The sequence below is a fragment of the Lolium rigidum genome, chromosome 4 (genome assembly GCF_022539505.1).
Source record: "Lolium rigidum isolate FL_2022 chromosome 4, APGP_CSIRO_Lrig_0.1, whole genome shotgun sequence".
Classification (NCBI taxonomy): Eukaryota; Viridiplantae; Streptophyta; class Magnoliopsida; order Poales; family Poaceae; genus Lolium; species Lolium rigidum.
Window position 1 is genome coordinate 103,178,082 of NC_061511.1, and position 23,559 is coordinate 103,201,640.

General features: G+C 47.5%; 2 protein-coding genes across 3 annotated transcripts; both read left to right on the forward strand.

Moving 5' to 3' along the window:
* Nucleotides 1-212: 212 nt before the first annotated feature.
* LOC124650139 (soluble starch synthase 2-1, chloroplastic/amyloplastic-like) lies at nt 213-9,783 on the forward strand. 2 transcript variants are annotated; one of them, XM_047189695.1, is made up of 10 exons: nt 213-538; nt 668-901; nt 1,141-1,410; nt 1,495-1,639; nt 4,999-5,063; nt 5,497-5,574; nt 5,654-5,773; nt 5,920-5,964; nt 6,183-6,356; nt 8,289-9,783. In XM_047189695.1, exons 1-10 carry the CDS (start codon nt 302-304, stop codon nt 9,243-9,245), a joined length of 2,325 nt encoding a protein of 774 aa, XP_047045651.1. In that variant the 5' UTR covers nt 213-301; the 3' UTR covers nt 9,246-9,783. The 2 variants fall into 2 exon arrangements, with proteins under 2 accessions (XP_047045651.1, XP_047045652.1); XM_047189696.1 differs by having other exon boundaries at nt 214-538; nt 5,654-5,764.
* A 4,067-nt stretch (nt 9,784-13,850) lies between these two features.
* On the forward strand, nt 13,851-22,364 carry LOC124649561 (homeobox-leucine zipper protein HOX8-like). Its single transcript, XM_047189169.1, has 3 exons — nt 13,851-13,939; nt 21,196-21,611; nt 21,739-22,364. The coding sequence occupies exons 1-3, from the start codon at nt 13,879-13,881 to the stop codon at nt 22,150-22,152; spliced, it is 891 nt and encodes a 296-aa protein (XP_047045125.1). The 5' UTR covers nt 13,851-13,878; the 3' UTR covers nt 22,153-22,364.
* The last annotated feature ends 1,195 nt before the right edge of the window (nt 22,365-23,559 follow it).

Genomic DNA, 23,559 nt, shown 5'->3' on the forward strand with positions numbered 1-23,559 from the left:
ATTTAGGTTAATTTTGTCAAAATCATGGAAAGCATCACGAAAAAAAGTGTGCGAGCAATGCACAACACGCGTTGGCGTTGGCGGTGTCTCTTGGCCAGCAGCTGCAAAAACGACGCAGACCCAAAGCGCAAGAAATCCATCCCAAGTTGAGAGTCCAAACACGAGTTTCACACCTTCACTGCGTGCGACCGCCTTCTTCTCCAGTCTCCCCCCCACCTCACACCCACAAATTCGGATCACAGCGGAGCCACACTGCCAGTGAGTGGACCCTTCCAGTGGAAGGAGGCAGCCACGTCTTCCAATGGCGGCTTCCTCCTCTCCCCTCCTCGCCCCACCGCCCGCGGCGCTGCTCCGCCACGCCGCTTCTCCCCGTCCTCCCGCTGGCGGTGCCCCCGCCGCGGCCTCCGCCTCCCCCTCCTCTTCCTCCTCCTGCCGCTGCTACGGATATTCTCCCGCTCCGAGCGGCGGTTTTCTCCTACAACCGCCTGCTCGATTCCCCCGCCGCCGCCCAGCATTGTACACAGCGGCCGCCCGTACTGTGAGCATCCCCTCTTACGCGTAACTGATTTTTTTTTTTTACTTAGTCGTCGACTCGCTCTTTGTCTACCCATCGGTGGATATGTCCTGCCGTTTCCCCGCGAGGGTGCTGATTTCCTGTCCACTGCAGGCTTCCAAGGTGAGGTTTTGCGGGAATGGCGTCTACGGCCGGCCGGCGGTGCTCAGGGGTTGGAGTAAATGGTGGCCGGAGAAGGGTTTATGTGCCGCTGGGACGGGTGACGATGCCGGGGATCAAGTTGGCGATCAGGACGACGATGGAGTCCGTGTTTCTAACGACGCCCTCCGCGCCACCATCCGTAAGAGCAGAGAGGTGCTGGCGATGCACAGGGATCTACTTCAGCAGGTATCCTCACCATGATTTATTTCTGAAATCAAATCAGTTTTCAACATATAGCGTGTCTTAAACCATACATTTATGTCTCAACTTCTAACCTATGGTATGCAGTCACATGTACACTATACTTATCTTACTATTTATCTACTTGCATTAAAACCACACTATCTGAAGCTCATTCATCTATCTATTGTATAACTTATTGAACCAATATGGATTGAATTGTAACATGCGGCCAACTTATTTAGCTATCAGAAAAGAAGAAGCTCATCTCTATTATTGAAGCCAGTTCCATTCAAAATGGGCAAGAGGCGTCCAGTGGCAGTTCCTTTTCACTCCCGGATCCAGTTTCAGAGGGCCAAGAGATTGGCTATGACCTTCAGATGTACCTTGACAGGCGTTCACAGAAATCACAAGTCCGTTCAACTCATGCAGAATCTATTAGTGGACAGCATGAATACTATGGAAGTTTAGAAGGCAAAGTTTCTAACTCTGATGTTAATGGATCACCTGTCAAGGTCAGCTATTTTCAAATTTGTATGGTACTTTCTCTAGTGTTGTTCCGAAAGTGTATGAAACAGTCTGTTAATGGTATGAAACAGGATTACATGGCCCAACAGAGTCAAATAAGTGAAGAAAGACACTCGGTTACTGAGGGAATAAATGACAACTCATCCTCTTCGGCCAGCGTAGATATTATGAATATCATATTGGTAGCTGCGGAATGTGCTCCTTGGTCAAAAACAGGCAAGAATATATAACTTCAGGTTTCCAAAAGAAATTATTTCCAAAGTTGCATATTCAAACTTAGCACCCCTATGACGGAGAACTGGAAAATGTGTGGGCTAACCATTCCTTGGTTACATTTCCAGAATTAAGTATCTCTAAGGGTGTAAAATTCTTCTGGTTTACATATTGGAAGTTATGTATTTATGTTAGTTTCTCACCTTGATATTTTCATGATCGTTACCTATTCAGTCTTATGTTTGTCTTGTGTTGTCACATCTGTAGTAACTAGTAAGAGCTATAAATGAGCAGGAATAAGAGACACAGAAGGTGTGTGTTCGTGCATTTAGAATGCTTTGCTTATCAGCACATGGCTACAATATAACTAAGGGGAGAAGAAAACCAAACACACGCGCTCGTGCGACCTACTTCTAGCGGATCACTATACGCTCTTGTATTAATCTCAGGCCCTCCCACAGTGCCCCAAAGGACTACAGAATTAGAAGCACGGTAGGCTACTTTCTTTCTGTCTAGGTCATCTTAGAAGAACTCCTCCCTGCTCAGTGAACCAAGCAAGCCTGGTTCTTCAAGGACAATGGCAGCTTAAACTCTCCCACTGTCAAGTCTTTGCTCACTAAAACCGCTATTTTGGTACCAACACATGCCAAGCAAGCTAGTCAAACAAGATGCAAAAAGAGAGGGACGAGACATAATCACATAACATTGAAATGAAAGGCCCTTTCCTACCATCCAATCTGACTTCTCTTATGGATTTTCTAGTTTATGCTTCCTTCTGCAAAGCAAGGACATGGATTCACTATGACAATGGACTTGTTTATCATGTAATGTTTAGGAAGTCACGGTTCCCACCAACTTTGGCTCGAGCGCAATGCTCGTGTTTTTGATGCCAGGGAGACAACGCCACAGCGTGTACTGGACATGATCGTGGACATGTGGAATTCGTGGGCGACTTGTAGAGGTAGGCGTTTAAGAGACGTCCATTAGGGCCGGCGATCCGCGCCGTGCATGCTCCCGCGCTGTGGAGATAGGTGGTTTCCCCTCTTGTAAGGGCTCTGTACCCTCTTTCAAACTTAATACAAAACGGGCCGATCTCCTGCGGGTACTCAAAACAAAAAGATGAATGAGATATTGATTCCAGTCACTCAGATGATTGAAGACAGCATTTGATTGGCTCTCTGCTCATAGTCGACCTACAGAAACACGTTACTGTTACACATGACTTAAACAAGAAAAATACACAATCAACTCAAGTAGTTGAGTTGAAGCTCTGTTTTGGTGTGCTAAACTGTGCAATATTAATTATGGCGAGCATTTGATCTACATGAAAAAATTAGTTGGTGTGATTCTAAAGGAGGCTTCCAGTTATCTAATAATTCCCAAAAAAACAAGGTAAGAGATCTTATGAAAAGCATCCACACTCTCAAATGGTGTCTCACTCTTGAGTTCAGCATTCATCCTGAACCATAGAATCCCAATTCATCTGTTGAGCTCATATGCATGCTTACTTCTGCTATCAGATTTTTTTAAAAGAAGTGATTAACAAGTTAAATGGTCCATCCATAGCTTTTGTGAAATTCTTTGAAGTCTTATGAGGCTTTGATGTAAATATCTATAATAAAGGGCTTTCTTTGCACAAAAGAATGTGGCGTTAGTTTCTGCCAATTGTTAGTAGCGCTAGTTTTCTTATACTTTTAGAGGTCATGCGTAAGCTGTGTGCGTCTTCTCATTAAGCTGAAAAGAAGTTTGGTAATTAGAAGAGTGAGCACAATTTACATTGTTAACAGGGAAAGAGAGCAAAATACAAGACACTTAGTAGACGTCCCAATTCACTGGGAGCACCACTCTCAGACCAGGGGCCCTGGTCCTCACCCATAGGGCAGCTTCATCCTTGATTCTCGTAACCGGGTTCGCGACGGACAGCTGGGGACCATCGAAGGCGCATTTGTTGTGCTGTTTCCAGATCATCCATGGGGTTCAGCAACACGATGGAAGCTAGGGTTTTGCACATTTGCTTTGGAGTCGGCGAGTGAGATGTGGCAGTCTGGCGGCCTGCAAGTCATCCTCAGCCACGACATGAGCTAATGCCAAACTTGTCGTGAGAACGAGCATGCCGTCAGGAGATGGGGAGTCGTCTCCAGCTCTTGGCCACGGCGCTGGAGGCGGGCTGCAGTCAGCAGCGGTCTTGGTTCACAAGGAAATGGGAAAATTTGACGCGAAGTTTCGGGTGCGCGCGGGTGTGTGTGTGTGTGTGTGGTGGGGGGGGGGGGGGGAAGCTCTCCCATATAAGCTTCTGTGCGTTGCTGGCGGTAGAGGGCGTGGAAGGTAGCTGGAGCTCGCGAAGTAGGTGCCAAGGGCGCTCCACTTCCAGACAAGGAGATCGGTGTGTGTGTGTGTGTGGGGGGGTGGGGGGGGGCAGCTCTCGCATATAAGGTTCTTAGCGTTGCTGGCGGTAGAGGCGTGGAAGGTAGCTGGAGCTCGCGGAGTAGGTGCCAAGGGCGCTCCACTTCCAGACAAGGAGATCGGTGGAGCCCGTACGTTGCTAAAAAAGCAGCTAAGGGCCTGTTCGGTGCAAGTGTTTAGTGAGGGGGTTTGTAGTGTTTTGGGGTGTAAAATCCGGGCCTAGTTAAAACACTTCAAATCACTCCAAAACACTGTTGGACCGGTCGGCAGCCCGGATTTGGGCCCAAAAAAGCACCCCAAAACACATCGGGCCGGGGTGGAATCAAAACACCCCACCCCCCTAGCATTTTGCTTGTGTGAGACGGTGCACAGCTCCGCTTGAATTCTTGGACAAGTGTTTTCAGTAGTGTTTTGGGTGGTAGATGTTCTGACCAAAAACACTTGCAAAAACACTCACCAAATCTCTGAAAAACACTTGTACCGAACAAGCCCTAAAAATGATGGGTTTGGTGGAGGTAGCTAAAACCTAGAGTAAAGGTTTTGAGTTAAAGTGGCATCATGTATTTTGTTTATTTGTGCCAATTGCAAGAATGTTAGTCTTGGTCACAGTAAGAGTAACACTGTATTATTTTATATATGTGTTGTTTGCAAAACTAATGGTTCCATAAGTGAATGCAATAATGTATTTTTATGTTGGGTACCTTCTGCACAAGTAGTGGTCCCCACTTATGAGAATGATTGCATTTCTTTATTTAAGTCTTCTGTAAGTTGGTGTCTCACATATATATTTACATAAGTAAAGTGGATGGATGGTGAACTCACCGCCAACTCCAACTTTATAAGTAGGAAAGATAATAAGTACGCATTGGTGCACATGATCTGAAGCCTTAAGACACCACTCATTTTCGTTTTTACCGACTTGCTCAGGGAGCAATAACCATGTTTGTAATCTCCTGCAGGTGGACTTGGTGACGTTGCCGGAGCTTTGCCAAAGGCTTTGTCCAAGAGAGGTCATCGTGTCATGGTATATTTTCTATAGGCCGTCTCGTCATAATTGTAAATACAAATTCAGCTAAGCATGGAAGATAAGAAGATGCTATTAACGTTCATGAAGTAGCATATTAATCTGGTAGATGACCTAAAACTGAATAGATATACCATTCTTTTATGGAGTTAAGGACATCCCTGCTCCCGATAAGACAGCATCCTACCGAGTAACAAGATACAAGGTCAACGCCACCGTGTAAGATCCCCATAACGTCACGGCGACCGGACAACCAGAGCTCTGTCCTGCCACAAACACCTTGCAAAACTAAACTAGAGAAACTACAGAAAACAGAACAAAACAAAACTGATGTTCTAAAGGCAAAAAACAGAAAACAGGACCGAGATTCACGCCAACGCCATTCTTTTCAGTATTACCTTCAGTAACTTGTTTACATGTTTATATTTTACAGGCAGTAGTACCAATGTATGGAAAGTATGAAGAACCTCAACAAATAGGAGAATCAAAGAGGTACCAGGTCGCAGGGCAGGTGCTTTCCCCTGTCGCGTCATAGTAGATTTAACTTGTGATTGTAGTAGTTCCCTCTGAAATATATGTTCTGCCTACAGGATATGGAGGTAAAATATCATCATGCATACATAGATGGCGTCGATTTTGTATTCGTTGACAATCCTTTATTCCACAATGTTGAGAGTGAAATTTATGGCGGAAACCGAACAGTAAGTAATGTAATATTCTGCTCACTGGACTACATTGCATATTTGTAGACATCAAAACCTGAGAAGATATTTATGCTGCAGTACCAGTTGTCTATTTATCTTTGCCTATTTGGACTGCTTATGATTAAAACAAGTAGATCAATTTCTATCTACAGGATATCTTGAAACGGATGGTTTTGCTGTGCAAAGCTGCTGTAGAGGTAATTTCTCTCGCGACTAATACATTCTCTCTCCATGAAGAGTCACTCCGTAAGAAATATGTACAACAAGACTTAGAATGTCCTGTTTTACAACAAAAAATCTGCCGCGGGTGAATAGTAACTATAGTAACATTCCAGGCTTTTGTTTTGCCCTGTTTTTTCTATGATTGGCATCTATCTTCCTCAATACACTTATAGATAATATAACATTGATCTAGGCTCCATGGTGTGTTCCATGTGGTGGTTTTTGCTACGGTGATGGAAATCTTGTGTTCATTGCAAATGATTGGCACACTGCATTACTGCCTGTTTATTTGAAGGCTTATTATCATGATAATGGTTTCATGATATATGCCCGTTCTGTCCTTGTGATACACAATATAGCACATCAGGTAAGTTTGTTCCTCCTTATCTTACCTTCTTGTCTTGTAGGTATTGATCCCAATTTTTCGCTATGTATTCCATGGAACTGTTTATGGAAAATTCAATTAGTAATCCGTTCTATAGAAGGAATCTTCTACGTTAAACAACTAAACATTAACATACTGCTTTGTCACAACAAGAAAATTGCTTTAGTTAAACATTAGACATTTCTGATGCATCATCACTGATGCAACACCATGAGTCCACGGCATATATCTGAAATGTTAAAGATAAAGGTTAACATCCAAACGATGTCATGAAGATGGATCTGGTTTCAGGAATGCCGTTAAGGGCTTAAATTTTACATAAAATATTTAATAATATGAAAGCAAAATTAGTCACCCGTACAGCAAAATATGTACATCTAATCTTCACAGGGATTGAGACAACAACAACAACAAAGCCTTTATTTCCAAACAAGTTGGGGTAGGCTAGAGGTGAAACCCATAAGATCTCGTAACCAACTCATGGTTCTGGCACATGGATAGCAAGCTTCCACGCGGCTCTTTCCATGGCTAGTTCTTTGGTGATACTCCAGTCCTTCAGATCTCTCTTTACGGACTCCCCCCATGTCAAGTTTAGTCTACCCCGTCCTCTCTTGACATTATCAACACGCTTTAGCCGTCCACTATGCGCCGGAGCTTCTGGAGGCCTGCGCTGAATATGCCCAAACCATCTTAGACGATGTTGGACAAGCTTCGGTGCTACCCCAACTCTATCTCGTATATCATCATTCCGTACTCGGTCCTTCCTCGTGTGGCGACACATCCATCTCAACATGCGCATCTCCGCCACACCTAACTGTTGAACATGCCGCCTCAGCACTCACACCATACAACATTGCGGGTCGAACCGCCGTCCTATAGAACTTGCCTTTTAGCTTTTGTGGCACTCTCTTATCACAAAGAATGCCAGAAGCTTGGCGCCACTTCATCCATCCGTCTTTGATCCGGTGGTTCACATCTTCATCAATATCCCCATCCTTGTGCAGGATTGACCCCATGTATCGAAAGGTGTCCTTCTGAGGCACCACCTGCCCATCCAGGCTAACCTCCTCCTCCTTGTGCCTAGTAGTACTAAAACTGCACATCATGTACTCAGTTTTAGTTCTACTAAGTCTAAAACCTTTCGATTCCAAGGTTTGTCTCCATAGTTCTAACTTCCTATTGACCCCCGTTCGACTATCATCGATTAGGATCACATCATCCGCAAAGAGCATGCACCATGGGATATCTCCTTGTATATCCCTTGTGACCTCATCCACCACCAAATCAAATAGATAAGGGCTCAAAGCTGATCCTTGGTGTAGTCCTATTTAATCGGGAAGTCATCGGCATCGCCATCTCTTGTTTGAACACTTGTCACAACATTATCGTACATTTCGTTGATGAGGGTAATGTAGTTTGCTGGGACTTTGTGTTTCTCCAAGGCCCACCACATGACGTGTCGCGGTATCTTATCGTAGGCCTTCTCCAAGTCTATGAACACCATATGCAGATCCTTCTTTTGCTCCTTGTATCTCTCCATGAGTTGTCGTACCAAGAAGATGGCTTCCATGGTCGACCTCCCAGGCATGAAACCAAACTAATTTTTCGTCACGAAACCAAACTGATTTTTGGTCACGCTTGTCATTCGTCTTAAACGGTGCTCACATGGATTGAGAAAATATTGTTTTTACAGGAGAGCGCAAAAGTTTCACTTAATGTACATTGTCTTCATAAAAGTATTTCCTTGATGACCACAGCAGTATCAGTTATTTATAGTTCTATAGTACATTTGTAGTCCCATATCTGGATTCTGATTCAATATTCAACACAGTTGGTGTATGTTACTTGGGTGTCACAATGGCTTTCCATCAATATGTTGTACGTTTCGATAAGTTAACTTAATTTCTGTTCCAGGGTCGTGGCCCCTTGGATGATTTCAGTTACCTGGATTTGCCCAGTAACTACATGGACCTTTTCAAACATTATGATCCATTCGGGGGTGATCATCTAAACATTTTTGCAGCTGGAATTAAAGCTGCCGATCGTTTACTTACTGTTAGCCATGGCTATGCATGGGAGCTCAAAACACCTGAAGGTGGTTGGGGCCTTCATGGGATCATCAGTGAAAGTGATTGGAAATTCCAAGGCATTGTAAATGGTATTGATACCGCGGATTGGAACCCTAAGTCTGATGTCCACCTAAAATCTGATGGATACGCCAACTACTCTCTAGAAACTGTTCAAACAGGTAAAGCGCAATGTAAGGCGGCATTGCAGAAAGAACTTGGCCTCCCGGTTCGTGGTGATGTTCCCGTCATTGCTTTCATCGGGCGGTTAGACAATCAAAAAGGTGTAGACCTGATTGCAGAAGCAATGCCATGGATAGCTGGTCAAGATGTACAGGTAATACTCCTGGGTACTGGAAGGCAGGACCTTGAAGATACATTGAGGAGGCTTGAAAGTCAGCATTACGACAGAGTCAGGGGGTGGGTTGGTTTCTCTGTCAGGTTGGCTCACCGTATGACTGCAGGCGCTGATATACTATTGATGCCATCAAGGTTTGAGCCATGTGGGTTGAACCAGCTCTATGCAATGATGTATGGCACTGTCCCCGTAGTGCATGCAGTCGGTGGTCTTCGAGACACCGTCCAGCAATATAATCCTTATGAGGAGGTTGGACTTGGTTGGACTTTTGAAAATGCGGAGGCAAACAGATTGATTGATGCGCTGGGGCACTGCCTGAATACATACAGAAACTACAAGTCCAGTTGGGAGGGACTCCAAAGGAGAGGGATGATGCAAGATTTAAGTTGGGACACTGCTGCTAAATGCTATGAGGAGGTTCTTGTTGCTGCCAAGTATCAGTGGTGACTGGTCACTGAATCCGCAACCCCACTTAGGGTTGTCATTCACAGAGACCGGTAGGCTACAATATGAAGCTCTCCGTTGCATCATGCCCCAATATCCCAAGTTGACAACATTGGTGTAAATTGGAAGAAGATTTTTTTTTGTCACAGCTCAGATTGTTCTCAATAAGGCACACTGCGAAAGTTCCTCAAAGAGTTCACATGGAAGATTCAGATCTTCGATTGAGCGGTAAAACTCATTTATTTCTGGAGTGGCCTCTAGATTCGTCTGTTTCCATGGGATGAACTCAGTTTGACTGTTGGAGAGCAGCAGAGTACCAACTAGCTCTGGAAAGCATTGCTTCATTTATTTATTTTAGATGGTTATTATAGGTCGCGCTTCCATCTGGGAATTCTGCTGTTCGTTTCATGTCATGTAGACAGATAATTAGCATTTACCCCATTTTGTTCAGATGAGGTGACCCTGCAGGCGTTTCCATGTGTAATTTCTAATCATCCGTTGCTCTGATCTGAGTTGATTATTATGCTCGCTTGCTGCTGTTGATTATATACCATGCTTGAGTTGGGGTGGTTGTAGCGTGAGGCTTGCCCACTGGAGCAATGAGTTTCAGTGAAGTATCAGGCCATCGTCACATGGGGCGCGTTTGGTAGCCCGGACGCCATTTAGCTCGCATGTTGCCTCGCAGTTTTTGGGCTGTATGGTTCTTGGGCTCCTCCGCGTTGTCGTACCGCATGGGTCTTAAAGCACCTTCGGGTCAGGTTCGGAAGGAATGCGCAGTTTGACAGTTTCATCAGGGACAACGCCAAGAAAATCGATAACGCCGTTCGCGTGGGCGCTCCCCCTGTGCATGGCGAGAGAAGGCGAAATTCGAAATTTGAGTGGCGTTACGCAGCAAAGGTAGAGTAACCCCCTCTTCGGTTACCCTCTCCATTAGCCCCCTCCCAAAATTTCCCTTTCTCCAATTTTGGCGGTCGCTGCGGCGATCTAGATCTGACAGCGTGCATCTCCCTTCGGTCTCCGACGCCGGAGCTAGGTCGTTGTTTGCAGCAACGGCGGCTTTCGGCTGTGTCCTTCGTCGGCAGAGGTAAGGGGAAACTCCTCTGCTCTACTGTAGTGTTAGATTTATGTTGGTAGAACTAGTTGGGTTTGATATGACCATTCGTAATGCATAGATCTTGTTTGAGTAGATCGACCAGCTCTAACTTGTGCATCCCCTTTAGTCCTGCACCGTGACACGAGCCACAACTAAAGGGGGGTCTTTAGTCGCGGCTCGTGGCACTGTGCGGGACTAAAGGGGTGGGGGGGGGGTTCAGCTTCCTACGCATATCGCGGTCTTTTGTTGCGGCCCATTTCACGGTGCGGGACTAAAGGCCAATTAGGGCTACTTTTTTCAGTTTGGGCCCAAATCTTTTACAAACATTTAAATATCTAAATAAACTACTTTTTGCATACTTATGTATTGGAGAAAACTTTAAATATAAAATATGCTTAAATTTAAATAAGGAATCGAAATCCATTTACTCTTTTATAAAATAATTATTATAACTAATCAAACCATTAACAAATTTCCCATTTTCAATTAAAAAATAGATTAATTAATAGTTTTTGCATACTTTTGAATCTCACTAAACATTCTACATGAAAAATGCTTAAATTTGTATAAGTAATCCAAATTCATTTTCTGTTTTACAAAATAATTATTCTAACTTATCAAACTATTAACAAATTTGCCATTTTCAATTAAAAGATAGATTAACTAATATTTTTTTGCATATTTTTGAATCTCACTAAAATTTCAACATGAAAAGTGCTTGAATTTAAATAAGTAATCCAAATCTATTTTCTGTTTTATACATAAAGGTTTAATACATTCCATAGATGAGAGAGGAGGGGTGCACGCGGGGGTTACCGGCGAGAAGGATGGCTTCATCGTGGCTGACGCCGATAATGATGAGGAGGAGGAAGAAGAGAAAGCCGGGACTAAAGCTGTCGGTAGGATAAGGACGCGTGGGTAACCTTTTGTCCCGACTGGTGGGTGTAACCGAGACTAAAGCTGTCGGTGGGATAAGGACCGTGTGTAACTTTTAGTCCCGGCTGGTGGGTGTAACCAGGACTAAAGCTGCTATCGGCAGAATAATGACGCGTGAGTGAACGCACTATTCCAAAACCGACCGTGAAGCCCCCTTACTTAGGAGTGAATATTGGTGACAATCTACACTTGCAAGCTTCTCTTCTTTTCAATATTAATGGTTCACATAAAAAACGATGGGAGAGAAATATAAAATTGCTTGAAGTTTTCATTGCATGTTATCTAAACTAGAAGTATCCTTAACCGTGGTCACAATATCCAACCATACCAAGATACTTCGTGCCATGCCAAAGGCCGAGCGTTCTAGCTTATTTGGATACTATTCTCCTTGTTCCAGTTTTTTTTTACTGTGACTATGGCAGACATAAGCCAGCCTGAACATATATTTAGCCAGTTGCCTATGAAGCTTTTCATTTTCTACAAGATGGGTTCAAATGGACCAGAATACACAGGGGTTACGAGGGTGAAGAAGAAAAAGAAAAGCACACACAGACACAACACAAGACCGAGAAGAAAAAGCGGTCACCCCAACCCTAAGGGGCGGTTGGCCGATGAGAAGAACTCGTCGCAACTCAAGCGCAGCGATCACAAGGAAGAGCCTCGATGACACGTAAGAGGGACATCCCAGCTCGAGGCCTCGTCGGAGCAATCGAACAACTTTGGTCCACCGAGACCCATCAATGACACTGCACCATCGACGTAATCGAAGGGCAGCGCGCATCCGAGACCACACTACGCACCGATACCATATGCGTCGAGGGTGTGGCCGAAAGGCCGCGCGCGGCCGAGACGACGCCACGACGCATGTGTGTCACCAGCCTGGAGCCGAAGGGCATCGCAAAGCGGAGATGCACCCATTGAGTACTCGGACGTGTAGCACCCTCAACGCGCCAAGGAGCTCCGACAAGGACCCAACACCGGAGTCCAGCAACCGGCAAGAGAAAGCCACCACCACAACTGCCACGGCTCACCTCGCATCGTAGGGGAGACCGCACCCATGGCCGCCATTTGAAGAACCATACGGCACACCGGTATAGAAGGAAGCAACGTCCTCCGCCACCGACGGTAGGACATAGGGGCTCGATACCCAGCCACGACCCCCCCCCCCGGGTGGGAAGCACGTCGCCACCATGGCCGCCACTGCGAAACCATGGCGCTCGCCAGCCCAGCGGCACCCCGTTGTATGCTGATGGCTGAGAAAGAGACGACCTCCTTAGCAACCATCCCACTGACCACTAGAGGCCGGCAAGCCACAAGCAGGCACAGCGTCGCCTGACACCACGCCGGCCAGCGAGAGGACCGGCCCACGTCCATTGTCATTGAGACGACAGTACACTAAGGCCTAGGAGGGGTGGCCGGGTGGGCACCCTGCCACCGAGGCAGGAGACAACAGAGTCCACCCAACGATCTGGGACACCAGATCTAGGAACCACGGCCGCCGCTGACCCGAGCGCCGTAGCAACACCTCGAGGCCCACCACGTGGTCGGTCAGCACTCGTAGCTCCGCCGCTGGTGCACGCCGCCGTGCCGCCGCTCGACGCCGACACCCCGCGCCGTCGCCACCGAGCGGGGGGAGAGAGAGCCCCGCCGCCACCGATGCGCTGGCCGGGCTTCGCCCGCTAGCGCGCCCCGGCAGCTGCAAAGAGTGGGGAGGGAGGGGGTGGGGGCACGAGGTGGCGGCTAGGGTTTCCTCCCGGCCACTCGCGGGAGCGACGCGGGAGGTCTTCGTCCTGTCTCATTACTCGACATTTGTATTGGTATCTCCTTGTTCCAGTTAACACGCAGGATACATAATATATCCATTTTATCATCAGTACTGGTTGTTTTGCAGCTTTTTCATTAGGTGTACAACCTGCATTTTTTTTTTAGATAAACAGGGACCGCTCCCCGGCTCCCTTTTCTCATTGAAAAGAGGAAACCACATCGTTCATTACATCAAAAGGAAACTAATTCGAAATCTAAAAGCGCGGGGGCATGGGGGCCCTGCATATAAATTTGTTAACAGACAGTTTTAACAGCTGAAATTCATAATTCAATTAAGATGTGTATGCCAATAATGTTCATCTATGTATATATTGGTGCAAAAAAATTGCGGGCTTCTGAGTGCAATTCCCGAATGTGCTGGTGCTTGACGATCTGGAAAAATCATTAGTTGATCTGCATACAAACACTACAACCCAATGTCCATGTGAAAATCACATCAATTCTAGACTTTGAGAGAGGAAAAGATTAAACTAGATCGGCCCTTACCTGTCAATGCTAACATATTAGGCACCAAATATGTCTGCACATGCCATCTTGGAACCAGGCACATGCCCAACCCAACCAATGTTTTTATTTATACACCTCCTTGGCCTCTTGCATATCACTTTGTTTGCCTGTGTAGCTACCCCTCTCCCTCTCTCTATCTCTATAGTTGCCAGCTTGTAGATCCAATCATCCAAATAACTCTCCTCCACATCCCTCTCAACAAGCTAGTGCAGTTTTCTTCTCTCATCCTGTCAATTCCTCTCTCAGATCTATCTCTCTCTTTGTCTCTCTCTCCACATGAAGAGGCCCACATGTAGAGGCTTATCAATGGCAAGTCAAGAAACCACGGATCAACAAGGTACTACCAAATAATGACATTGTATCCCTCTTCAAACATGCATAGTATGTACCAAGATACTTCTGGGAACTAGAATTTGTGTGGTTTTTTTTCGATAAAGGATGCTTTATTACTTCAAGAAGCAATTACATCCAGCCTCTGCATAACCAGGATGCACACAGCCGTTTGTTTGTCTCAAGTCACCAAAGTTACATAAAACAAAAAGAGGCGAAATACATATCGGAACGATGAATTATATAACGCCTAAGAGCTAGGTGGAGCTTCTATCCGTAGACTATGCTGCCACCCATGTAGGGAAAAAGTATCCCTCGCCGTAACCTCCAACCGTGTACGGACCTCCGTAAACAGTGTCTCGGTTCTCCTCCCGCCGAAGAGGTAACCACGAACGGAGAATACCCGTGCATCCGTAGATAACCCGCAACAAAGAGCATTTTTTGTCATTAAAGATCTTGTCATTTCTACATAGCCGTAGCGCCCGGATAATCGCTAACGCCCCCATCCTAAGAAGCATTTTAAACCTTGAATTGATACCATGCAGCCAATTGCCAAAGACATTAGCGACACTAGTCGGGGGATACAAGGTAGACGCTACTTGGATGATCGACCATATAGATCTCGCAAACCGGCACCGGAAGAATAAATGATTGATGGTTTCGTCATGATGACAAAAGACGCATCGTGTACTTCCGTGCCAATTCCGCTTAACAAGATTATCTTTGGTGAGAATAACCTCACGACGAAGATACCATCCAAAAATTTTAATTTTTAATGGTATCTTCATCTTCCAAATTTTCTTATTATTATCAACCGGTAAATCGGAGAGCAGCATCGCATTGTAGAAAGATTTTACGGAAAAGGAACCATCTACGTGGAGGTTCCATCGAAATTCATCCGGCTCCGGTGATAATTGAATATCTCCAAGCCGCGTGAATTAGGTTGTTCCATGCCACGAGCCTTTGTCCTAGTAAAACCCGTCCGAACGTCACATTCGGGGTGAGGTAGCCATTACAGCTTGCAATGGTATCACCTTGGCGACGCGCAATTCTATACAAAGCGGGATACTCGTTCACATAGGGGTGCATTGTCGAGCCAAGCATCTTCCCGTAACCGTATCTCGTGCACCATTCTTAATGGAGAAAGTCCCATGTCGAAAAAAGATATTTTTTGTCGCCATAAGACCGGCCCGTAGTGTGAATCCCCGTGTTTCCAAACCATTTGAGATAATGTCTTCGAGCCTATGTACTTTCTCCGAAGTATAGTTTGCCAAATCCCATCCTCCGTAAGTAGCTTAAATAGCCATTTACCCAGAAGCGCTGAGTTCTTGACCTTCAGGTCATGAACTCCAAGCCCTCCTTGATCTTTGGGACTACAAACTATACTCCATTTAACCAGTCGATATTTCTTTTTCTCGTTGTCCCCTTGCCAAAAGAATCTGGATCGATAATAATCGAGTTTGTGCAGAATTCCTTTGGGTAGGATGAAGAATGATAACATATACAGTACCATATTAGTTAGTACTGAATTAATGAGTACCGCTCTTCCACCCAGGGACAACAGCTTACCTTTCCAACTACCGAGGCGTTTTTGTAATCTTTCTTCCACTAATTTCCATTCCGCAATTGTAAGTCTCCGATAATGAATCGGAATACCCAAATAGCGAATCGGAAATTGGCCTTGCCCGCAACCAAATAACTCGAATACGGAGCTACATCGTCTTGGGCATCACCGACGTGAACAATTCACTTTTATGGAAATTAATTTTCAATCCCGATAATTGCTCAAAAGTCTGCTAAAATTAATTTCAGATTTCGAGCTTTTTCAAGATCATGATCCATAAAAAGAATTGTATCATCGGCGTATTGAAGGATAGATAAGCCACCATCAACTAGATGTGGAATCACTCCTTCAATTTGACCATCAGACTTGGCCCGCTCTATGAGTATCGCCAACATATCCGCTACGATGTTAAACAACATCGGAGATAATGGATCCCCTTGGCGTAACCCTTTTCGCGTTTGGAAGTAGTGACCGGTGTCATCATTGACCCGTATAGCCACACTACCGCCATACACAAAATCATTAATTAGAGCTCGCCACTCGGTGAAAAGCCTTTCATCCCGAGTGTCCGTTGAAGGAAAGACCATTTAACTTTATCATACGCCTTCTCAAAATCAAGCTTTAAAATAACCCCATTTAATTTCTTAGAATGCATCTCATGTACCGTCTCATGCAAAACCGCCACTCCGTCAAGGATGTTCCGTCCTTGCATAAAGGCTGTTTGCGATGGTAAAACCACATGATCCGCAACCGTATTAAGTCTAATGGTGGCCACTTTAGTGAAAATCTTGAAACTTACATTTAATAGGCAAATGGGTCTATATTGTTGGATCCTTTCTGCCTCATTAATTTTCGGTAACAAGATGACTTCGCCAAAATTTAGACGAAATAATTCTAGTTGTCCAATGTGTAAATCACTGAACAAATCTAGAAGGTCCACTTTAATAGTATCCCAGAAGGTTTGATAAAACTCTGCTGGAAAACCATCTGGACCCGGTGCTTTGTTGCATTCCATTTGGAAAACAGCCTTCTTAACCTCTTCCTCGGCATAAGGTGCGGTTAGCAAGCCGTTTTCTTCCAACGAAACTTGGGGTATATCATCCGTTAGGTCCTCGTTAAGAGTAAAATTACTTTCCTCCGGAGGACCAAACAGACCCTTATAATAGTTAGTAATGTAAGACTTGAGTTGCTCATGGCCTTCAATCAACCCTTCATCTTGAATAAGAGAGTGAATACGTTTTTTCCGGTGTCTCCCATTGGCTAAGCCATGGAAATACCTCGTATTTGAGTCTCCTTCCAAAATGAATTGAGCCTTGGATCGTTGATACCATTTGAGTTCCTCTTCGCGGAGAAGACCGGCCATCTGTTCATTGGATTGATTTTTTAGTTCAATCTCATGTGTAGACAGTGGTCTAATCTCCGCAACAGCCTCAAGCTCATCAATCACATTTGATAAGCGAGTCTTTTCTTTTTAAGAATACCGGCCGTATGGGCAGCCCAACCAGAGAGATGTTTGCGCATAGACCGCATTTTATTATTCCATCTCAAGATAGGTGTGCTTCCACCGACCGGTCTTTCCCAAACCCTTTTAACCATATCATGAAATCCCTCTCGATGTATCCAGCCAAGTTCAAACTTGAACGGGCGTTTACAAGCGGGTCTGGGATTTCCAGTGGTTAGAAGGATGGGAGCGTGGTCAGACAGTTTTTCAATACGTTCTAGTGCACGGACTGACACCATAGGGTATTTACTTTCCCATTCGGTATCCATCAACACGCGATCTAGTTTCTCGTATGTGGGCTCCGGCAAGCTGTTTGCCCAAGTAAACTGTCGACCAGACATAAAGACCTCTCTTAAATCCAGGCTGTCAATGACAGCGTTGAACAAGAAAGGCCAATGACCATCAAAGCGGCCTTTACTTTTCTCATGAGGGAACCTCAACAAATTAAAATCACCTCCGATTAAAATCGGATAAGGATTATCCTTTGTAAGGTTTACCAACTCACGTAAAAAGTCAGCCTTAAAAGCTTCTTGGGCGGCACCATACACAAGCAACCGTACTCCATATGAAACCGTTCGCTTTATTCCGAATGTCGAGTTTAATGTGATACTCTCCATCGGAACTAGCCAAAACGGTCATGGTGTCTATACGGACGCCGAGTAAAATGCCCCCGGACCTACCACGGGGCGGGCGAGAAAACCACCGAAAGTTAATCCCGCCTGACAAACGGTCGAGAAAACTTTGAGAGAAATTCCGCCTACCCGTCTCCGAAATAGCAAGAAAATCTAAATCATAATCTCTACAACCATCAGCAATGTGGGAATGCTTAGCCAAGTCACGAAGACCTCTGCTATTCCGGAACATGCCATTCATCGAGAAACTATTTTAGATTTAGAATTCTTACCATACCTGCGAGATTTCTTTCCAGCCGATGATCGAGAGCCACGTTCGGATGCTTGTAAATCAGAACTAAGCTCCGCGTGTTCTAAATCAACTTCTGAAATATTGCCAATTATAGCCGTGAGAATTTGACCATCTAGGATGTCATCATCTTCATCATCGTCTATAATCTGTTGTTTCAGGCCCGATGGAGACATTCGGAGCAACCGTTAGACGGTCAAGCTCCGTTTGTCTCAACACATTAGCCGAAACAGAAATCTCATCGTGGCGAGTACCCAAGGAAACCCCTAAGCTACTCAAATTTGAAGAAATACGAGTATCCGAAAAGAAACAAAGGACTTAGGCGGATGTTTAATACCCGCCGTGTCAAGGTTCATCTCCGCCTTGCGCCGCATGGCTCTCTGCATGACATCCTCATCCGTCGCCCCCGCCCCATCCTCCGATAGAGCAAACCTCCCACTTCTCCTCACCGTCGGCTGAACGACTGGAGGAGGGATCGTGGGTGAAGGTTGCTGCAAGGAGGCTGGCGATGGTGTGGGCGAGCGCGGCGGAGAACCATCTGGAGAAGTAGGAGCTGATACAGGGGTAGCGGGTGGAGAAGCCCCCTGTATCCCTCCCTCCTTGGCTGTGGACGAGGCGGTAGATGGCGATGTAGACGGCGGCGACGAAGAAGCCGGTGTAGCCGCAAGCTCGGAAGACACGCCCGTCAAAGGGGGCGGTGTCCTCGGAGTCCGGTGCATACAAACCCGCATCTCCTCCACCACCGCGCGTCACTCGGGCGTGGCAGAGGCGAAGCAGGCTCGGGCATCAGCTCCAGCCGGTCCCCCTGTGTGGCGCCCTCCGAGACCGCCTGTCCCGGCGTAGACGACGACGAGGAGACCTGCTGCGCCGGTGGGACAGGGTCCCCAGCAGCCAAGGTCAGCTGTGGCACCGCCTGGCTGGGCAGCGAAGCTAGCCTCTCCATGGCCGCCCCTGGCGCGCGCGGCGTGGAACCACCCTCCGGCTGCAGCAGCGGCGCCGTGACTGGCTGCGGCGCCGTGGCCGGCCGCGCCACCGCCCGGCCGGGCAGCGAAGCCAGCCTCGCCATGGCCGCCCCCGGCGCGCGCGGCGAGGAACCACCCACCGGCTGCAGCAGCCGCCGCCGTGGCCGACCGCGGCGCAGCCAAGGGGGCGAGCGGAGTCGGCTGCGCATGCAGCGAGGACACAGCGGCCCGCTGCGCCATCAAAGTCGGCGACACCACTGACCCCGTCTGAGTCGAAGAAGGAGACGGAGTCGGTGGCAGTTGCCCCCGCGGTGGAACGGAGACCGGACGAGTACGACCCTGCATAAAAATCCGAACTCTGGAGGGTGAGGGCTCCCGTGGAGCTACAGGAGGTGAGGCGACCAAGTGAGGCGCCTCGGCTCTGGCCCGCGCCACAATCTGCCGCCCTCTATCCGTCAACGGTGAGTGGTTGAAAGGAGTCAACGCCACCTGCGTAGACTGCGCCGCCGACGTGCCGGATCGCGTCGGGGGATGTCCATCAACATCCATACGAGCAGCCTCGAGTGCCGCCTCGGCAGGTGCATCATCAGGCCTGTCCTCCTCTGAACCATGTGAACCATCATCATTCCCTCCCTCCTTCCAGAAAAACGGTCGAAACCGAGGGTCAGGCTGGAACCCCTCCGCCTCACGAGCGAACCGAAAACGATAACCACAAAGCTGAAAAAGAGCAACCACCTCTAGGCAACCATTATTCGTCTCCAGAACCGAAGGGTCACGCATAGCCACCAGAACACGAATAATCCCCTGACTCCGAAGAGAGAACAAATCAACATCAAGAGTGGTGCCAACAAGAGAACCCACAGCCCAGATACCTAAGAAATGTCGCACAGAATCTGGTACACCACTGACGTGCACCCAAACCGGCTGCATAACGAATAGAGGCTGAACATCCTCGATGCACCCAAGAAGAAACTAGAGCCTGAGCATTAACCTTGGGTACACTCATCCGCATACCATCAATCCGAGACAAGTCATCAGCTGTAGGAATACCAATAAGAAAAGCATTAGCCCCATGGGGCACCGCCTCCCATCTCCACGCTGGGTTCCCTGGACACATGCGGGCCATCGGACTCCGAACATCAGTCTGCAGATACAACTCCTTCCCCGGACACCTGTACTAAAGCTGTGGGTGTCCCAGAAGAGATCAACTGCGGCTTATACACTGAGTCTGGAATCTGAAGATCAAGTGTGGCATCATTACCGCAACCAACAAAGAAACTCGTGGGTCTAGGCAACTTCAGAACCGGACACCGAATAGTGGGATGTGCCCCCGAATCACAAATCAGACAATAATGAATAGCCTTACAAGCTTTAGTAGCATGAGTATTAACATCACATTTCCAACATTTTCCGGCCTTCTTCTGCTTCGCCGCTGGTGCAACGACCTCAGGAGCAGTGACCATAGGCTGCACTGGGACCTGAGGAGTATCAGAAATCACCATCGGAGCTGACACCAACTGTCCAAGGGGTGGCACAGACTGCACCAAAGGTGGCTGCTGCTGTCCTGCCGGAGGCGCCGGCTGTCCCTGAGCCACAGCAGGCTTCTTCTTCCGCCTCTTCTTCACCTGACCAGGCTGCGGCAGTGGCTGCTGGAGTACTGGCTGCTGCATGGGAGGCTGAAGCATACTCTGCTGGTTAGGAACAGAAAACTGATACGGACCTTGAAAGTGCTGGTACTGCTGAGGCGGAGTAAAATGCACCGGCGGCTGAGGCACTGGCGGACGAAAAGGCGGGCGATATCCCGCAGAAGGACCCACGAACGGGGCAGGCTGTCTCGGCGCAGGGGCGGGCTGCGGCATAGGCACCCCCGCCGGCCACCCCTGGAAGCCAGGGGGTCCCATGTAGGGACTCGGAGCGGCGGCCGACGCTGTCCCGGAGGGAACCGCCCCAGCTGCCGAGGACGCGGGCGAAGACGCGGGCGCAGCCATTGCCGCCGTCGCCCCGGAAGGCGCCGGGGGCCTCGCAGCCCCGGCCATCCCCACAGCCGCGGGGGAACCAGCGACAACCTCGGCAAAGGATCGCCGCTGCCCGGAGAATGCGGCTTGTGTGGTTTTGATCCAATCAAAATTAAATCCCTTCATAATTTCTGTGCATTATGAAACTAATCACTGAATTGTTCTTAGTTGTACATATCTATAATATTTTTGCGTGTGCGTGTATGTCAGGATGATGGTGACGGCAAATTAATTGGTTGATATGTTCAGATTTTGGCAAGTAGCAGATACACATGCATCACCAGCTTCCTTGTTTTGCAGAAGAAAGCTGCAGGTACATGGAGCGACTAGAAGTCGACGGCAACGGCACGGGGGAGCGCGACGTGGGGGCGTACGACGATGAGGAGGAGGAAGATGATGACGATCTCGCCGGTGGCGGGGCACGCGGCGGCGCGGGGGGACTCGGTGAGAAGAAGAGGCGGCTGGCATCGGAGCAGGTGCGCGCGCTGGAGCGTAGTTTCGAGGCGGACAACAAGCTGGACCCGGAGCGCAAGGCCCGCATCGCCCGCGACCTCCTCCTCCACCCGCGCCAGGTCGCCGTCTGGTTCCAGAACCGCCGCGCGCGCTGGAAGACCAAGCAGATCGAGCGCGACTTCACCGCCCTCCGCTCCCGCCACGACGCCCTCCGCCACGAGTGCGACTCCCTCCGCCGCGACAAGGACGCCCTCGCCGCCGAGGTACATATGCCTCTGCTAACTTGTTAATTACTCGTTTCCATGTCCGTCCATGTTGTCGGCATATGCCCTCTTCTCTGTTTACTCATATAATGACCAGGACGCCATGTGTGTTTGTGCTTCGTGACAGATAAGGGAGCTGAGGGAGAAGGTGGAGATCAACCAGGAGATAGCCGTGAAGCTGGAGCAGAAGCCGTCGTCGGCAGCCGCTGCGGCAATCTACAAGCAGGACGGATCAACTGACAGCGACTCGAGCGCCGTGCTCAACGAGGAGGCGTCGCCCTACTCCGGCGCGGCCTTCGACCAGCACAACCATCCACCCCAGCTAAGCTTCACGGGGTTCACCTCTTTCCTGGGCGCCCCCTCGAGTGCGTTGACGCTGAGCTCATCTTTCCCTTCTTTGTACAACGGATCGCATTTCGACCAGGACGACGCGCTCCTACTTGGCGCCACCGCCGCCGACGAGCTCGGGGGTGCTGGCCTCTTTGCCACCGACCAGGAGCACACTGGCGGCCTCTCCTGGTACGGTGGCCAGGGGTGGTAGCTCCTACTGATCGAGCTGTTGGTTGATTGTTGTCCACCATGCATACTTGTAAAAATATGGCAACGTAGGCAAGGGGGTAAGTAAAGTAACTTGCTAAAGTCAATTTCTATAGTTTTAAGTTTTAACTGGCTAGGGCACGCAGATATGCATGTCAGTCAGAGAGATATTTACGAGAAAACATGCTTACATGCATGCAGGCCGGTTAATTTCAGTAGAAGGGATGTTTGTTGCCTGTAAATTACTATGTACTTTTTCCAGCTGCTAGATAAAAATCTGATATATAAATTGTTTCTGTTTCTACGGAAGGCCGGAGCGGTTCTTTGTAAATCAACTTGTAAGCTAAACAGAAAAAGGAAGTGACAAATTAATGATGGTGCTCTAGCCAGTCCTTTCCTTCATCCACTTCCTCATTTCCAATGAATAAGGTTTAAACTTTTCTCCGAAAAGTTAAATTTAGTAAATTTTGATCAGATATTGAAGAAAAACTATCAACGAGTATAATATACGGCCCACGTCCGCGATCTCCATCCCCTGCCCATGCCACCCTCGATCGGTGCTGATACGGCGCCTGCTTTCGCCCTGCTCTGCTGCTAGCAGTTATGGAAGCAACGGAACACCGCCGTGTTTAGGGAGGCGGCGACCTCCATCTCCTTCTCAAGCTCTGCCGGGATGATGTTGCCCTGTGACGCATGCGTTTTCCCGCCGAGCAGCGATCGAGCCTTTGTCGACGACTGGCGTGTGTGCCTGGGTGGTGCCTACAAAATGTAGTCGATTCTTTACCCCTATCTGATGCTCCGATTCCCTACCACTTGATCCATCTACTCTAAAACTATCTGGGGTTTGGCCGTTTTTTCAATATATTTAGGTGGGGAACCTGTCCCACCCGGTGAAAATTCGAAAAAAAATGAGTATAATATTATATAGATACCATATGAAAATATATTCATGATGTATCCAATGATACTGATTTTGTATTATACATGTTAATAACTTTTCTTTGTAAAATCTTGATCAAAGTTTACATCGGTACAATGCTTATTCATTGAAAGGGAGGTCGTATTGTTTAACTTGGTGATTACTACTCCCTCCATTTCAATGAATGCACTCTCGCTTTGCGTGTTTTTCTTTAACTAACAATTACTCAAAATATATAAAGATTGTTGATATAAAATTAGAATCATTAGAAAGTGTTTTTAATACGAATCCAACAATACTAATTACGTATAATGTCATCAAGATTTATTTGCTCAACTTTTTTGATCAAAGTTTATCTTAAAATGTGCATGAGCCTTATTCGTTGAAACGGAGGTAGTGCATTGAAACAAGTTCCATGCATGCCTTATTTGTACCAAGGATTTGAACATGGGATGTGCTCCTTTTGGCAAACAATGGCTGCAGGGAGCAGCA

Excerpts from the sequence above, each read along its gene's own strand:
- LOC124649561 (XM_047189169.1), top strand. The coding sequence starts at position 13,879 with ATGAAGAGGCCCACATGTAGAGGCTTATCAATGGCAAGTCAAGAAACC. Across the intron at positions 13,940-21,195 it reads AGAAACCACGGATCAACAAG|AAGAAAGCTGCAGGTACATG; the intron begins GTACTACCAAAT and ends CTTGTTTTGCAG. Across the intron at positions 21,612-21,738 it reads AGGACGCCCTCGCCGCCGAG|ATAAGGGAGCTGAGGGAGAA; the intron begins GTACATATGCCT and ends GCTTCGTGACAG.
- LOC124650139 (XM_047189695.1), top strand. The coding sequence starts at position 302 with ATGGCGGCTTCCTCCTCTCCCCTCCTCGCCCCACCGCCCGCGGCGCTG. Across the intron at positions 539-667 it reads ACACAGCGGCCGCCCGTACT|GCTTCCAAGGTGAGGTTTTG; the intron begins GTGAGCATCCCC and ends TGTCCACTGCAG. Across the intron at positions 5,575-5,653 it reads GGTACCAGGTCGCAGGGCAG|GATATGGAGGTAAAATATCA; the intron begins GTGCTTTCCCCT and ends TTCTGCCTACAG.